This window comes from Pseudochaenichthys georgianus, chromosome 9 (genome assembly GCF_902827115.2).
Source record: "Pseudochaenichthys georgianus chromosome 9, fPseGeo1.2, whole genome shotgun sequence".
Taxonomy (NCBI): Eukaryota; Metazoa; Chordata; class Actinopteri; order Perciformes; family Channichthyidae; genus Pseudochaenichthys; species Pseudochaenichthys georgianus.
The window spans coordinates 22,827,232-22,843,986 of NC_047511.1; the positions used below are offsets into that span (position 1 = coordinate 22,827,232).

A 16,755-nucleotide genomic window follows, 5' to 3' on the forward strand; every position below is an offset into this window, starting at 1 on the left:
AGTACTACGTACAATCTGCTGTATGAATGAGTGTTTCACTATCAATGTACTGAAGCCGCTTCGATAAGGGAATCGTGAAAGATCTTCTGATTCTTTCGGTGTCCTGGAAAATGTTTTGGTTATCATTTCAGGACACAGACTATTTGCACTTTTAATCTCAGTACTGCGAGAACAGAGTAAAGGGTTAGAGGAAACAGTGTGAAAACTTCTGTAATGGTTTATGATCTCTGCCATCAGTAAAGCTGCTCGTCAGATATGGAAAGAACGATAGCAGGGATAATGGAGAGCAGTGTGTGAGAAGGCAAGCAAAAGGGGACAGAGATGAAAACAAACCCAAATGGAGAGGATTTGATAAAGCTGTCACAACAAAAACACAACACTGAAACTGACACACTGCCAAATGCTTCCGAGACATAATTGTAAGCCTTTACCAATACCATACCAATACATACCATCCATACATACCAATCCTTTTTCCATCTGGTCCGGCAAAAGATTTCCTCCAAGATCAACATCTCCACTGAGAGAAAATGACAGTCATTACGCATTCCTGTTGACCAAAGTGACAAACAAAAAGGGCATTCACACTTCATAAGTTCAACAGGTAAATGTCAAATGAAAGAAAAACAAATATCTGATATGAAAAATAACACAAAAGTATAACTTTTGTAGGAATATTCAAATATGAGTTATATTAGCTGCAGTTACTGTGTGTTATAAAAGAGGCCTGAAGAATGTGATCAGTATGTAACCAAATAATCAGGACAATTAACTGCATTGGCGTTTATTCAAATAAACAGATATAGATCCCTCACACATGAAAGTAGTGTTGCTCATTAACACAAAAAACATCAAATCAACAAAAGAAATAGTCGCATGCAGTAAAAGAGGAGATGTTTGTTCATGTAAATTCAAGTGTAGCAAGGAGCACCCAATCTATATACACCTACAAATATTATAATAGCATCTTTTAAAATAGAGCCAACTGACAACCACACACTTATAAGTAATTAAATACAGAAAAAACACACGGTAAGAAATGGTAAAGAATCAAACATATTCAAATATACTTATATGGACAACATTGTCAAGTCAACAGTGTCCAACCTCAACATCAGTATGTATCTAATCAGAAGTGTGTGCCCTTTGAAATGTAAAGATAAAAAATATAGTATTGTATTAAGAAGAGCACCATTGATGCAGCTTTAAAGAGAAACCCGACCCTGTATTTTGATAAATAATGTAATGATGTTTCTCATTAGATGTTTAATTCACATTTTAATCTGCAGTCTGTAAACAGAGTCCTTGTTTTAATATAAGACGCTCAATTTTCTTTATGTTGATGAGTCAGCAACTGGCAATATTCTGTTATGGATTGCTTTGTTTTATTGATGGATGAATCATTAGATAGGAAGCATTACTATCACTCACTTGATCCAAATAGAGTGTATCAGGATAAAGGGTAGGGCAATTAATATTATATAACACACTGCAGGCCATCCCACGATTGACCTGGCACAGAGTTAACCTGAGGAGTTATCTATCAATCTCACCTCTCACACTGTGTGCTCTCAGCAAAGGCAAATAATGACGAAATGTGACTACTGACGCATATTGTTGCTTGCACAAACTGTCCATTTTGGCCTGTTTGAACAAAACGGTGGATGTAAAAAAATAAAACGGTCTCTAAGGAAGGAGACCAATAAAGGCAGTAAGGGTTGTAACATTTTCATTTTAAATGTGACAAAAATGCAGCTGGACTGACAAAATGTCCTGGTGTTTTATTTTCTTGTGCTTGAAACAATCAATTAGATCTGATAAGCAACCATATGACTTACACTTTACCTATTTACCACTTATTTTGTCTATTCAACTTAATGTAAAACATTACAAACTGTAGATGAACTTGTTTAGGTAAAATAAAAAGTGCACTGAGTGTTGTACAGCTTGATATAAACAATTTATACAAAGGTAAAGTTTCAGTATTTATAGTGCAGTATAGTTTTACAGAGAACTGGAGCTTTGCATGTACACTCCCGTCTTCAATTGTGCCTTATCTTTCAAATTCATTCATTATACTTACACACTAGTCAGTTAATACACTTGTTGCATGCCAAGGAGATACAAATTGGAACAGACATCAGCTGAATAGCTGGTTCTTGAAAATTGTTATCAATGATCCAATAACATAATCTGCTTATTGGTCAAGTTAATCATCAATCAATATTAACCTCGTATCAAAGTACAGAGGGCAGCGCTTGCATTAGTTTGCTTGCTGGCTGAAACCAGACAGCTTATCTCTTGACAATTCGCTGCAATTTCCACATGACTAATATACTTTCATTGTCTATTAATCAACCATTAGGGGTTGCTAGCAAATATTTACTATATCAGTAAGAGGCACTGAAACAAATAAATGTAAATGTTTACACCCAGCATCCGACAGCAAAAGGCACACATAATAATATATTTAATTTATATAGCGCTTCTCATCTGCCAAGACAAATCTCAAAGTGCTTCACAATAAGGGATACTGATACACATGAATCATCAGCTGTTATTTTGGCTTTTGACAGTTTTCTCCAGGTGTACCAAACAAGCTCTTTGCATACAGACACAAACAGAAAAAAATGAGGACAACACAAAGTGCAGTTCTATGAAAGTGTAATGGTTTTATTGCGCTACAGTTATGGCCAGATTTATCTTTTACTGCATCACAGAAATCATTCATGCATTTGACGGTGCTAGGAGAGGTGCTATGCTGCAAAAATTACACACTATATAAATACAGCTACAAGTAAAATATGCCAAAATCCTGAGAAAAGGTATGAGCTTTATCTGAACATGTTGTCTAATAATACAAAAGACTTGTTTAAAACTTAAGGATGAATACATTAAGAAGTAACACGGAAGCTCGCTGATTCAAAAACTCTTCCCCCGCAAATAAATTACAACCATCGCACTTTTAAAAACAACACAACTCTAAAGCTTTACATTTCTTTTTACCAAATGCAAACAAAACAAAAAAATGGGTACAATTTGAGATTTGCAACAGGTGTTAAGACAATTTTGAGTGGTATAAATTGACAGTAAATACAGCTATAAAAGTGCTCCATCGATAACAAAACTGTTGATTGCAGAAAAGGTTTTTTCTTCTTCAGAGATAAAAATTAAACACTATAAAAGCAATATTTCCCCCCTCTTTGAAAAGCTAAAACTATACTCTTAGACTATGGGCCATAACTTTACAAAAGTGTGGTTACACAGGTCGTGGATGAACAGGAATGTTGTTATTGGAAAAGGGTCTCCTCAGGCCCAGCAAACAAAAGGCAGATTCAATCCATGTCCAAGCCTATTCATGCATTCGTCCTGTGCTCATCAGTATTTGCCAAGCTCACACTGGGCAGCGATAAAGCCATTCTAATTACTGGGTTGTCCTTTTGAACCAGCTGATTTTTTAAATGGGTTGTTTAGTCATAGTAGGTCCACATTTCGCTTCCCCAGCAGTTTTTCCTTGAAACAATTTCACAACATTGTCATTTTAAATGTGTGTGTCTTCATCATCAGGAGCGACCATTAGTTGTTCTCTTGTGAAACTGTGGTCTCCTGGAAAAAAATGGCAGAAACTAGTTAGACTAGGGTCAGGTCATTAGTCACTGAATAATAGTAATACATAGACTCACAAGTACTAAACTAAGCAAAAACAGAACTATTTCAAGTCAGTTTACACCATTAGACTTAAGATGTCAAAATTAATTACAGCACAATTGGTCATGAATACGAAAAAAACAAAACCTCAGCCCACAACCAGAGTTGAGAGCAAGAGGCGTGTAGCGAGTTAAGTTTGTTGTGTCCTAACACTTACGTACTTCTACCATCTTATCTCCTCTGTTTGGTGTTGCAATCTAACGCAGATACTTAACAGTGTTATGGTCAAGGTATGCTTATACAACTTGTGCATTTCAGATGAGACCACAGTTGTGGCAGGGGAACCAAAGCAGGCAGAGGTCTTATTCTTTCTGTGCTATTGTTTTACGTCTTTGTGCTGTTTTCATTTGCATGCCATTTTCAATTAATAACATTTATTTTTAACATAAGCATAATTTTTGTTGAAACGGCAGCAATTGGAACACATTTAATGTATATGTAATGGAAACTTCCAAGCCTGAATCTTCAAGGGGTGCTGCTGTGATTTTCTGCAAACTAAGCTTAATGAGAGTAGCAAGACCGTATAAAAACGTCCCACTTCCTGCTCTTCAGGCAGGGAGGCGAGGAAATTCAATTAACTGTCTGCACTGATCCTGTTTGTGGTGGCAATATGTGGTAACAAAAAAAAAGACTTTATTACCGGGTTAGGGTTGAGACATTGTACATTAATGCAATCATCTATAGCACATGTGCATTAAGTATTTTATTTGTTTGTATACATTAATCTTTGTCTCTCTCTGTCCGGCTGTTGCTAACATCTAAAGCTATATATTTAGGCTGTTAGTGTTTGGCATGCAATGCTGTGATTAAAAACGTGTCAACAAGTCACATATTTAACTTGTCACATTAAGAGTCTCATAACTTCCACCTACAGAATTTACTTTGCAAAATGTAGGAATCCAAAGACCAAAACATCAACACACAACTTTTTAGTTACTTTAAATGTAAATAGTGATACAAAGTTGCTTACAAATGGAGTTCTCTCCCCGTTTTTGCTCCAGAAGGTCATCTTGGCGATGTTCGTGTGCCCCGTCCGCTGGTCAAAGGTCTGGCAGGCCTGGAACGGGGGACAGTACAGGTGCAAACTGGCAGCGCACTCTGTGTGGCTGCCATTTTCCACACGATGCAGGCCAATGGAGTCTAAAATATGCACAAACACACACAATTTAAAAACATACATTTAGACTACTGGAATGCTGTGAATTGACACACAGAGGCACTGCCTGAGTGCTGCAACCAACAAACATCACACCAGGGCTCTGCCGAGGGAAGCACTCCGTCAGCAGAGAGGTGGGGAGAGACATGAATACTATTCATTGTAAACTAAGAACCGGCTCCTAACTCCTCTGAGACCAGTTTGACATTATGCAACTGCAGAGGTTGGAAACTTTGCTGTAAAAAGTGCCACACAAATAACTAATTTGCACAGACTTCTGACAGTGATAATATATATTTCATCTGGGAAAGAAAATGTAGAGAGCTTTTGTTGCATTTACAAGGCATATAATGAGAGGGTTTCCTCATATTAAGCACCAGTTTCACACAAACAAAGTATAATTAACATATTTTAAAAATGATGAATTAACAGGGTCTTAAAAAGTATTAAAAGTTGATAAATCAATTTAGCGGAAAAGAAGGCTATTAAAAAGTATTAAACAGCATTTTCCAAGGTATTACATTTTGTATCTTGTTTTCAATAAGTATATAAATTGTCCAAAGAGGTTGTATTCTACAGTGTGCCTGAATGTAATCATGGCGTAGGTGTGTAGTGTGATTCTGTGTAGTTTATTTATGGCATCTCTTTGGGTTTGACGTCATCTGAACAGGACATCGCACGCTCACTGCTTGATAGCGCGCGAAGGTCCGTTTACACCGGTTGTTAAACAACATCGTTATGGGGAAATGCAAGTTTGCATCCAAATGGTTGGAAGATAAGAAGGAAGGACAATCAATACTGTATATAGTAAATGTGAGGTGAAGTGTGTCACCAATGTAACCGGTTAAAACTCAAAGTGGCGATGAGGTCTTAAAATGTATGGAAAGGGTCTTAAAAAAGGTCTTCAGAGGTATTACATCTGACTACAGGATTCCTGCATATACCCTGATTAACAATCAAGCCTAGTTAAAAGGATAGAAACACTATGTCTGTCTGGTTTCTCACCATTAATGTACGCAACCGTGTTTTCCTGGAGGATTCTCTGTGACTTCAGGACCATTTCTCCTTTGGATTTATTCTCCGGCCAGTCAAACAGGGTCTCCTTGAGCTGACCCTGCAGCAGCTTCATAAAACAATGCGAGTCCGAGTGATCATGGATGCTACTGCAAATGGAAAAGATAAAAACAAGCATACAGTGTGAGATCCTTGTCATAACCTTTGGACTAAAAGCACCATTATAAATCTGCCCTTTAAGGAACTTCTCAGATTCATTAGCAGGGTCAGAGCCAGTTCTCAGAAACTCTTCTTCTTGAGATATGAAATTCAAACTCTTCCTCCAGACTGACACATATTACTTTTATACATAATATCATGTAATGCCCGTTTTCATGGCCGTCCTTCAGTAGGTGAAAGAAATGTTCTGTTATATTTTCATAAAAATATAACATTTATATTATCAACCCAAAACAAACTCAAATGAATATCTCAATGTCTATACTTATGTATTAGGTGTTCAGGTGATATAGGCTCAAAAGGAGCAACATGCAATAGATATCACTAAATAACATCTGTTTGGACAGCCTTTCCGTGGTAGAACATTGGACTCTCTTTATCTCTATTACTGTGAGACAATAATTTCCACAGAAAATCACTTGAATACACGATAGATTGTATAGCTTTATGCAACATGTATCATAGCTTTTCATTTGAAGTTATCGCTGAGATCTTGCTAAATAGCTAAACACAATTTGGATGTTATTGTATGATGCAATAAAATAAGCAACAATTGTGTTTGTGATGTCAACCCTCAATTTGCAGGCGGGAGCATCTCACCTGCCATGGCCTTCTCCCCAGCACAGAATCATGAGGTTGAATTTCCCGTTACCCTCGTCCACCAAGTTTCTTGTGTACCTAAAGAAGAGGACAGTGTTAAACAGGGAGATATAAAGTGCATAGCAAATATCCCAAAGGAGTCCAGAGAAGAGGCGTTGTCAAACGTTTTACATTGAATGCTAATTCTCAATATTTTTTCAATCATTTTTAGGACAAAGCTAAATCTCAATGTGACCAAGATTTAAACACTATGATCTTTATTTGATTTAAATGTCCAATTTGCCAATATTATTCTAATTTATTGCCGTTTCCATACAGTTAACCTGTTGTAGGATTACCTATAATGGACAACTGTTTAATGTCACCCGCACTAAATTCCTGCTGGACCCCACACTAACCGACAACAAGGTGATACTTAATGTTTTTTCTTTATTTTATTTCCATACAGATACCCCAATGATGTCATATAGGCCATTTTGCGTCCGTGCTTGTTCTGTAAACATTACTCTGCACGTTGTTGTGCTCTGTGTGATTCCGGCAGTCTCTACAAATGTTTTTGAGGCAGCTGCAGCTCCCTCGCGGACAACAGACAGTCATTCGGGTGTGTGTTCTCAGTGTTGATTGGATGGCACCCTCACCCTCCCTCCATTGACCCCTCACTGAAGCTATTCAAAGCGTTTGAGCACTCTATTTTTTTCTCCACTGCAGATTTAAACATTTAGAATTTAAAATAAACTGTTTTGTATAAGGTTGTCAGCCTAATGTAGGAGCAGTGTTCCTAAATAGACTGCATTCTTATGAATTTGGCAGAAGTCGGGTTTTTCCTCTCTTTTATTCAAATACGATGTGACGAAATCTGCATTCATTCATTTGCAAGAACTGGTTTTTGTTCAAACATGAGCCCGATTATTTTTTAAATATTGAATTAATGTTGTGAATGTGCAATTATTTGCAAACGTTATGAATAACCTTCTAACTTCACTATATTCGTCATGTCAAGGGCAGCTCCTACGAGAACAGCCATCGTTGATTTGCAACAAAATCAAGATCAGATACAGACACACAATATTAACAAAAGTTAAAAAAATGTAACAACAACATTTGGACTGGAGTAAAAGCATGAACACACTAGGCCAAGGCGACAGACAAGGCTACGAATCCACAGTGCAAAGTGCATCAGCATAATAAACGTGTTATATCTGATTAGTTAATGGCAGTCAAATATCATGAGCGTTAATAAACAATCACATTTTTACCTGTACTGGTCGAACTTTGCATGCTTCATCCAGTCCTGGGGGTTGCTCTCATATGCCTCCATTATATGTTGAACCTCCTCAACATTGATGTTGTCACTCTCGAAAATTTGATGCAGGATTTTTATCAGATCCTCCAACGATTCTGGCTTCCCCACCTCTGTGTGCTCCATCTCTCTGCAGGAAGTTATATTTTAGATATTTCACTTCAGTCAAAACAACAAGTCTGTCGCACCAACTTTGTGCGCTCGCTACTTTTTATAGGACGGTGCCGCAATTTGGGGGAGAACTGGTGTTGGACTGTACCATTAGCTGCACAGCTACAGCACGTATTCTCATTTAAATATTTGTTTTCATGAGCACATAATGATATATGGAAAATATATGGATTAATTGTCATGCCAATCACACCGTAAATATTATAAATTTGATATTATATAACATATGCATTCATCTCACACATTAAGAACTTGGACTAATCCTTTTTGAGTCCACCACGTTGTCACAAATACAACCTCCCCCTTTCCCTCTCTCTCATTGAGGCATTTCCACAACAATAGATATCCAGCCTCGTTTTGTGTGCCCTTTCCTCAGAAAACTCAATAACAAACATGTCCAAGGTGTGTGCAGACCAAAACAACTTTTTTTTACGGTTTGGCAAAAACAATATCATGGTTGCTGGCATTTAGCCTGTCTGGGTGGATATGATAAAAAAAAAATTAGGAATGTAATCACCATTGTTTGCATTAGGTGATTATTTAATTATGACATGAATGTTGTAATGCATTACGAAAAATATGTATTAAGTAGAACTTTAGGTTAAAACAGCCAAAGGAAAGAAGAAGGACAATGGGGAAGTGAATTATTAACACTGCAGATGCAAAAGGATTTACTTAATTTAAGACTTGTGTCCTTGTCACCCCACTTAAGAATGATTAAATATTTAATTAAATGAAAAAGTCAAATAAAAACGACAAGGGGTTTCCCACTTTGAAAGTAAAACGTAACTGTGAAAAGTCACAGTTGACATTTAGTAGTAGCTGCTGCATTAAATATGTTTTTTATAACTCCAACAGTCCACCCATTTCATCTGAAGTCTCGGCTCAGTAAACAAGAGGCAAATTGAGCAAATGCCTAAATGCTTGACTTTAAGGCTTCCTGTGCAAAGTACACATCTGTGTTCATACTTTAAGTGAATATGTGTCTTTGAGATAGACTTATCTACAAAAACAGAAACATATGCCTAAAACAGGGAGAGATGCTTCTGTCCATGTTTTCATATACCCCATCCTACGGCAAGTCAGCAAGTCATGGCACAGTCTGGCAGTCAGTCCAGCGTCTCTGTTCGAACAAAACCATCAATAATTTTTGTGAATAACGCATTCCTCTGCATACAGGTCATTCATATAAGTCTCACTGTTAAAAAAAACAACATGTCAGATGAAGCTTGTATGTAGTAGTTATGTTATTGTGGATCATATGTGCTGCAGATTAAATGTACAAAGTTTGTTTTTGCGTGAAGCAGTGGCTGTACAACATATCAAATATCACTGAGCTCAGTTTCAACTTTGAGTACAACGTCTTGCTTATAGACACTTTGAAATACCTTTTTGAGAATGCAAAGTGACATACTTTAGTAGGAACAGCACACCCCCCCCCCCCCCCCATTTTATTTTCCAAGAAACAGATTAGTTAAATAAAAAATAAAATGGAGAATGTTCCTTCATCAGAAGTTTTTTCTCTGAGCTGCCACATCACCAACACCAAATGTGCTGTTGCTCCTCCTTGTGGCAACTCCAACCAACTGTATGGAGTACCATACAGTCTACAATATGTGTGGTACCAGTGAACTGAGATTTTGAATGATGCTCTGTTATGACAGTAATTCATATACATTGTCTTAATGCCAAATTACATATAATCTAGTTATTTAGTTTACACATTATTTCAAACAAGTGTATGCAGATTATTCCATCTCAAACGACAATGACTACATCAGATAACATGTCTGCAAGATCTGGGAATCCTTATGGCATTTCTTAATATGAAATAAAACAATATTGCACTTGATTTTTAATTGCTCCCAACAATTGAACACAGGTTCTATTTTGAGTTACTATTTCTCTTTTCCAAATGCTCCGTTTTGTTTCTATCTGCTAATGGTACTAATAACAGAACATTTATTGACTGGCAAAACCTATAAGCAAGTATCATATCCATAAATAAAAAACATCACTAACTATACTATACTACATTAGCATTCAAATTAATAGATGAAGAATACTCAAGTATACTCCTAATGACTAAATGTTTCCTTATGATGCACTTTCTTGGTGGAAAAACAAAATTCTTACAGTCAATGCAAGTGTAAAGATCCAAGACAAAGAAGGCATAAAACAGCAAGGCTAAAATATTCAATAAAGACAGAAGTATATGAATAGACAAATAACTAAAAATCAGCAATGTAACTTATTTTGTTAACCCTGTGAGGCCCACTGTTGTAATTTTACAACATTACTTTAAGCCAGGGGTACTCAAATACAAATCTTAAAGGTCCAAAATAAATGTTTCAATAAGACAAAGGTCCATTTCTTATGGTCATTCAAACTTTTAAACAATTGCAACAAGATTCTTAACACGAGGTTGCAAAAACAAAAATAATCTGTATGCAGCAGTTTTCATTGTTATTGTGTCTGTGCTTGATCCCTCAGAGTCGCAGTGTAAGAGCTGCACAGTTATGATGAATAAAGGCAGCTGCACTCTTTTTCATTCAGCATTCCCATTACTGCTTTATAAATGTCTTGCCCCCTCGTCAGGCCCAACACATCTTCAACAAACTCCCCCTTTGCCTCATCATAAAAACTCACAAACACCAGCAACTGAGCAATGTCAGCGGTGTCAGTGGACTCATCCACAGCTAAGGAAATGCACTGTGCATTTTTTATTCCATCACAAAGCTGATTAATCAAATCACCAGCCAGTATTTATGTTCTTCTGGTTGCTGTGGAATCTGAAAGGGGGATTTGCTTGATTTGACCTGTTATTTCCTCTTTTTGTTTGCCTTCAACATGGTCTCCATCACTTCAGTCATGCATTCTTTTATACTTCAGTTATTATCCAGTGGAATGTCCTTACCTACTAACCTAGTTAAATCAAAGTGGTTACTTTTTTTTGGCTGGGCAGTGAAGTTTTACACACCGTCTTATTTGACTTTCTCAGGACTTAAAACTGTTTTTTGGGGGCAGACCCCCTCAAAGAAAAAAATATATTTACACACGTAAGGTCATCATCTTAATAGTTTTGTATGCTCATCCGTGAGCAGAGCATCAAGTTGACGTGTCTACAGCTGAATGCGGCGATTACCATTTTGTTCAGCAAAACGCCTCACAAACGTATTAAGATCAACAGCTTTAGTGCGTTTTGATTCAATGCTGAGTACAGCCAAACTGACAGTCTCTTCTCTGTCAGTGTAGACCGCAAATACCTCATTCCTTCTGTGCTTGGGTCCGAATGCTTCTCGTTTTGCGCCGTCTCGTTCAAATGAAATCGCCGCCAATCATATGTCCACGCTCGCGCCAGGACCGGGGGAGGAGTTACATGACGTGCATCTTGTGCTGTATTCACTTGCACTCGGACATTAGAGACTTTCTCTCATAAATGTCCGATGAGCGCTGTTTGCAGTCTATGGACATAGCGGATCATTTTGACTCGTTGCGTTGTGGCGATGTCTCGCAGATAACACAGATAATACATATGAAAAGTATAATTTGCTCAGAGTCCAGAGACAGTTGTGGTTCGGTCCGGATCCGGACCAGAGTCCGTACTTTGAGGATGCCTGCTTTAAGCTATCCTAAAAAAGTCCGAAAATGTTTTGTTTTTTTAAAGAATACATTTACATAGTCAAAAGGTCCTTTTGTTCAGCCTCACAATGCTATTTGTTAAGACCACTGTTAAGAGAGCGGAAAATGTAGGACCCAAATGCAGACTACAAAAAAGGTCTAGAAACAAAAGCGAGCTTTATTTAAAAGCTGATAAACAAAAACATGGCATGAATCGAAAACATAGATAGCACAAGGTAGCATAAACACACAAACCTGACCGTGACCAACATGGAGGGAGACAGGGGAGACAAACAATGAACCAACAGGGGAACACAGGAAAAGACAAGACTAAATACAGAGAGGGGTAATCACGGGACAAGAAGCAGCTGGACAGGGGAGGTAGAAACACAAGGGCTACAGGTGAACACAATTAGACAATCAGACACAGGAGGAAAAACACAGGAAGGAAGACAAGAGACAGGGAGAACATAATTACAAAATAACACCCAAAACAAGACAGAACTAAACTAAAAACGTGACATAACATTAGGATCGTGACACTATTGGGTAGTAGGCTACATGTGTTTATAGGTCCTGCCCTCTGGCCAGTGGCCATACACTCACAAAACTTCAGAATCTTCAAACGAGCAACATCTCTTTGTTTTATTGGACTGGATTTGTCAGATTCAAGGAAGTAAAATGCCTTAAAACATGTTGTTGTGATTATTACAATGTATAGAACATGTACATATTTAGTTGTTGTGGAATACATTCATAACATTTGATTTTGAGCAGCTTATGTCTATGTTGTAATATTACAACACAGTGTGCACTTATTGTAAATCGCTTTGGATAAAAGCGTCAGCTAAATGTTGTTCACATATGGAAATAAAACACTAATAGAAATATAATGTCTTTGATAATTCACTATAACTAAGTTCTAAATGTGTCCTCTGTTAAGATTTTTGAATTAAGACCAGAATTGAATAAATGAATACATTATTTCTGATAAAAGAATGTGAAATGATATCTGTAGCAATATTGTAAACTCTACTTGTATCTTATCAGTTAATTAATTACAAAAATACATTTAACTCTGGTTCTGGCAGAAACAGTTCTTTCTGAAATGTTTTGGGAAACTTGGATGTATCCCTTTTAATATGATAATTACTAAATTAACATTTGGTAGTGATTTTGTAGTGATGCTCCTTGAACGTGGAATTCGTTATGTGGGAACAGCCGGGCAGGTGTGCTTACCCAACTGTAACCTTGAAGAGGAGAAGAGCTTGAAGGAAAAAAGGGAGAGGAAGCTTTGACATCCGAGTGGAGGCCAACCACAACATCTGTGCTGTCAAATGGTATGACAGCAGAGCGGTCCAGAGCTGGACCAGACCCATGAAGTCCCGACGCTGGTACGTGTACATCTTCTGGCACACCATCATCCTTTCCGTGATCAACGCCTGGCTCCTCTGCAACAGGAGGCAGTTTCAGGCAGATCTAGCATCTTCTCTCATCCTGGTAAGAATGCATTTCTGCTATTTGCCGTTTGTAGTAGGCTATTTTTTTTATATTTCACTCAAATATTTTTGACTTGTATCCTAATGTATTTTTAACATGTATCTTGATTGATTCTGTTCTAATGAGGTGAACACAACTCCTCTGAAAACACCAAAGAGAGGACGACCATCTTCAGGCAACGGGAGTGCAGCGACAGTGACATCAAGGAGCCCGTTGAATGCCCGTTGAATGCTCAGAAGAGACCATCCTCAGGTGATGGGAGTCCACCAAACGGGGCCCCATCCAAGAAATCACCTCCACTGGATGTACGCAAGGACACATTTTCCAGGGAAGACCAAGAGAGGAAGCTGTAGACACTGCAGTAAAGGGTACACTATGGGCATAGATATGTCTCATAATTATTTGTGTGAACATAAAAATAATTTGTGTGTAAATATGTGATTTGTAAATGTAAAACACCATCCACAAATGCATTTAAAAGATTTGCAAACTCACCAAAAAATGTGCAAGTGTAAAACGGATCTGCAAATACGCTAAATATTTTCACAAATAAAAAAAAAATCTGTGAATATCTCTTTAACATGTACAACTTTCGATCAGGCATTTGTGAATCCATTTTGTATTTGTCGACCAAAAATGCGCTTGCGGATCTCAAATCTCTGCTCGTGGATCGTCTTTTTACACACACGGAATTTTGAGACATATTTTCCGCCGGTCTCTTCTAAAATCTACTCGTGTCACTCGGTTATTTTCGGAAACCACGTGATTGCCCGCTGATGACGACATTTCCGCATGATTTCAAAGTAAGAGCATGATGGTTTGTTTAATGCTCTGTTTTTATATTATAATGAACAGCGGAACGTTAGATGCATTTTTTATCACCATCATCATCATCATCATCATCATCATCATCATCATCATCATCATCATCATCATCATCATCATGTTATAGTGATACAGTTAGTTTGTTTTAGTTTATTGGTTCAATACAGCATATATCGAGCACATGCATTGATGTTGAAGTACAGGCTAAGTTACAATGTAAAATTGTAAGTACAATGTAAAGTCCTGTGCTCTGCAGGTGCCGGTAAAGAGCAATAGAATGACAAAACCTTTCCAAACAAAACAACTAGTAGGGCGGGCAGGCGGGCGGGCAGGCAGGCAGGCAGGCAGGCGGAGGGGCTATTGCTCTAAACTGGAAAAAGGGCCTCCCCCCGAACAAAAACATAAGACCTTTTTTTTTTTAATGTAAAAGAAACCAAATGATTATTACATCAACTAAATTGAACAGTAATTCACATCTCATAACAAATAAATAAGCTAAGGCGACTACTTGCATTCGGTGACTTAATTTCAACTATTAAAGACAAAATGGGGACAATTCTGTTCTAATGTATTTGACCTGTCTGTGCAGTCCAGACATACTGATAGGGCCTCTAACCAGGGGTTGAATTGGGCCGGGGCTGTCCGGGGCTCAGCCCCGGCACATAGGACGATGCTCTGACGTCATCACCCTCGCTCATTTGTCATTTGTTTAAGCCATAATGTCAAAACATCTCTCGTTCTTAATATAGACTTTATTTAGGGTCGATATGTGTTGACTTAAAAATTTAAAATAGCAGATCTCTGTGACAGGATATAGTTGTTCCGCTTAGTGAACGTGTGTCTCTGCTCCGATCAGGAGCTGCAGCACCGTGGCTCCTTCGTGCAGAGAATCTGCAGCGGTGTGTGTGTGTGTGTGCAGAGAGTCTGCAGTGGTACCGCCAAACCCCCGACCCGTCTTGTAACACGGAGCCCGTTTCCTACACCATCAGGGCCGGTTCTAACCAATTTGCTGACCTAGGCGAGATTTTAGCTGGCGCCCCCCCTTGCCAGAAAATCGTTCAGTAGAACAAATAAAAGTATCCAAGTAATACACAATAGAATATATAAAGAATAAATGAAAAATCTCTACAAAAGACCAATGCACTACATAAACAGAAACTTATTGACATGTTGGTTATATACATCAAAAAGGCTTCAAATGTATTCAGTATTATATGAACATGTTTTAATTGGGGTGAGGACATCACATCCTCTAGGGGGGTCCGGGGTATGCCCCCCCGGGAAGAAATGTTTGAACATTTAAAGTAACATGCTTCAATCTGGTGCACTTAGAGCACACATTACTAGAGACCTGATCTAGGGGGTACAACTCTAACGGCCGTCCACACAGCGGCGTGCGTTGAAGCTTCCCGGCGGGCGTGTCTGAAACTCAACCAACAACCAATCACATGAATCTCCCGCCCCTGACATACAAGCAGCGGTTTGATTGGCTAGAGCTTGTACTGTCATATGATTCGATAACGCTTCTGCCGTGGCTTCAAAACTTGAACATTGCTCAACTTTTGCAGCGAGCCACGCCAGCAAAGTGACGTTACCCCATTCAAAGTGAATGGTGAAGCTTGCAACGCACGCCGCTGTGTGGACGGGCCGTAAAACACCCATATGAAAAAGATTGGTTTACATTTTAATAACCAAATATGTGAACATAACCAATAATCTACCATAGCCAATAGCAAATAAATGCAACTTGTTTTATTTTTGTTGTTCATTCATATTTTATTTTACCTAGTTAACATGTATGTGTATCTCTCAAGTTTTAAACGATATTTTTGGTTACTGTCCTATAGTATACATTGAAATGATTTCAAACCTGTTTACCCCAATAATTATAAAAGAGTGCCTTGGAAATATTTGTTTACATAAATTGAATTTATCTCTCTTGCTCGATCCCACGCCCACTTTGGCTGTGAGCTGCGGGTGCCAGATAAGCCAACACCCCCCACTTTCATCACTTACAGCATCCATCGTACAGGGCAAATGAAAAGTGTAACCGGGGTGAAAAGGGTGTTACCTTGACTTAATTATGAATGTTGTTACATCAAGGCCGAAAATTAGGATGAGCGCAAACAGTCAAAAGAGCTGCCAGCGCAGCGCCCCCCCCCCCCCCCCCCCAGATCTGGCGCCCTAGGCAACCGCCTATGTCGCCTATGCCAAAAACCGGCCCTGACTTAACCTAACAACTTATTTAATTTGTTTTCACAATTACTGATGTCATGTTTTTTTTATTCTTGAAGAGAATGTATTTTTTTCTGGCATTCTTCCAGGATTAACAAAAATAAGAATAACATTGAGAACAATCTTTGAAGTAAATGGCTGTTGTTAAACGCTTCCCACATTTACTTCAATCGTATAATAGAAAAGATAAAAGTACCCAAGGAATACACAATAGAATATATAAAGAATAAATGAAAAATCTCTACAAAAGACCAATATACTACAAAAACAGAAACGTATTGACATGTTGGTTATTATATATACATCAAAAAGGCTTCAAATATATTCGGTATTGAATGAACATGTTTGAATTGGGGTGTGGACGTCACATCCTCTTGTGGGGTCCGGGGGTATGCCCCCCCCAGGA

The 16,755-nt window shown here is 38.1% G+C and overlaps 1 protein-coding gene across 1 annotated transcript; it reads right to left on the reverse strand.

Moving 5' to 3' along the window:
- Nucleotides 1-2,647: 2,647 nt before the first annotated feature.
- On the reverse strand, nt 2,648-8,200 carry cdo1 (cysteine dioxygenase, type I). Its single transcript, XM_034091022.2, has 5 exons — nt 7,954-8,200; nt 6,698-6,775; nt 5,870-6,027; nt 4,679-4,848; nt 2,648-3,606 (listed from the first exon to the last, which is right to left on the reverse strand). Exons 1-5 carry the CDS (start codon nt 8,121-8,123, stop codon nt 3,577-3,579), a joined length of 606 nt encoding a protein of 201 aa, XP_033946913.1. The 5' UTR covers nt 8,124-8,200; the 3' UTR covers nt 2,648-3,576.
- Nucleotides 8,201-16,755: the final 8,555 nt, after the last annotated feature.